General features: G+C 36.3%; 1 protein-coding gene across 1 annotated transcript in view; it reads right to left on the bottom strand.

Annotated features, from left to right (window-relative positions):
- The window catches only part of LOC119585714 (Parkinson disease protein 7 homolog), a 13,308-nt gene that overhangs the window by 4,529 nt on the left and 7,119 nt on the right, over positions 1 to 1,660 (bottom strand). Inside the window, exons 3-4 of the mRNA XM_037934401.1 lie at positions 1,218 to 1,287; positions 307 to 432 (exon numbers count right to left, since the gene is read on the bottom strand). Of these exons, the coding sequence (XP_037790329.1) occupies positions 307 to 432; positions 1,218 to 1,287 (196 nt within the window). The remainder of the gene's footprint in view (positions 1 to 306; positions 433 to 1,217; positions 1,288 to 1,660) is intronic.

Here is a 1,660-nt window from a genome sequence, read left to right as displayed (position 1 = left end):
TTCCCTGGCAACATATATTTTCACATGGATGTCTGGGATACAAAATTTCCTTCAAAACCAGTAAAAATCAAACATTTTTAGGTTCTGCCCTTTAAATCAGGATCAACGTTTTTTTCACTTAGTTTATAATAATGCCAAAGAAAATGATGACAAAGCCCTAATAATCCTTTCAGAAATTATCACAAACACAAGGATCACAATAAAGATTTCAGTGCTAATAAGGAATATATAACACTACTAAACACCAAGCAGTAGTTATTTCCCATAGCAGGGATCACACCCACAAACTTGGCACTCAATACCTACCATCCACAACCACTTTTTGATCCTGGTAAGTGTACTTGCTGGCATCTAAGCGGTCCTTCAGGGCAGGATAGCAGGTCACCTTCTTGCCCTCTCCTATGCCATGGGCAGTGAGGGAGACGGCAGGGGCTGAAATGAGGAGAGGCACTGGCTTAACGGCAGCTTAAGCAGGCTGTTATAAAGAATGAGAAGAGTTATAGAAAAGGAGGGAAATATTTACATTTTATCTAATGGCAGGTTAACCCCATTACAGTTATACAACTATACCTATAAAAACTTCACTAAGACCTTTTTTTACCAGACAAAAGGGGGGATATCAGTCTGATATTGCTGAATAATTGTAGTTAACAAAACTATGGCAATCACAACTACATTTATAAAGTAAAAGCAATACATAGTACTGTTCAACCATACCATTCATTATGACAGTGTAAAGTACTTGTATATCTGAATTTTTAAAAATCAATGTTCCTCACACACCCACTTCACAGGCATACTTTTTCTAACTTCCTCTTTAGCTCAAGCTTTAGTGCTGTCAAATTAACCTTTTTCACTTTTCTACTCTTTCTCCATATGACAGTTATAGAAAATGATGAATACTAAACTAAACTAAACTCACTGACACAAAAAAGGGGGAAAACATGGTACAACATGTTACACATGTGGTTACACCAACATAAACAAAGAAGCAGCATTGCCTACCAGTAGACAGCTCACTAAGCAGCAGTTGGTGTCTAGTGTTTACAACAACTTCATCCACAGCGCAGACTTTGTCCGTTGCTTCCAATATGCATTAAATGGCAATTCATAAAACTGAGTTCTTAGTGTAAACTCAATCCAGCAACCAGGAAGAAAATACTAATTGCAAAACATGATTAACAGGAACACTGACTAATCAAAACTTTATTACCTACCAGCACAGATAGCTCCAATAACTCTGCCAGCTTTCTCTTGGTCAGTGAGGAGGGTCTTCACAGTAGCATTCTGGAGGAGCCAAATATCAAATATTAATAGCCACTTCCCACTGAATTCATCCTACCTATATAATCATACCAGTGGCACAGACATCATGCAAATTCCAGTTAAAAATCTAAACATTACTTATTAGAGAGAAGGCTAAATCAAGAATGCATAATAATCCTTTTAAAAAAATCTAATACTTATTCAGTTAGAAGTACCAATAACAAACTTAGTAGAATAGAGCGTACAAATAGGTAGTTTACAAATTTCACTAATTCTCTGTCCTCTCTGCCAAAACTTGTCCTCATACAATGGCAGACATTATGAATAAGAATAACATGGATAACATTGCAAAGCAAATGCATTTTCAGGCTATATCTTCATCAGAAATATATAT

This window comes from Penaeus monodon, chromosome 20, assembly GCF_015228065.2.
Source record: "Penaeus monodon isolate SGIC_2016 chromosome 20, NSTDA_Pmon_1, whole genome shotgun sequence".
NCBI lineage: Eukaryota > Metazoa > Arthropoda > Malacostraca > Decapoda > Penaeidae > Penaeus > Penaeus monodon.
This window is presented reverse-complemented; position numbering and strand designations above follow the sequence as displayed.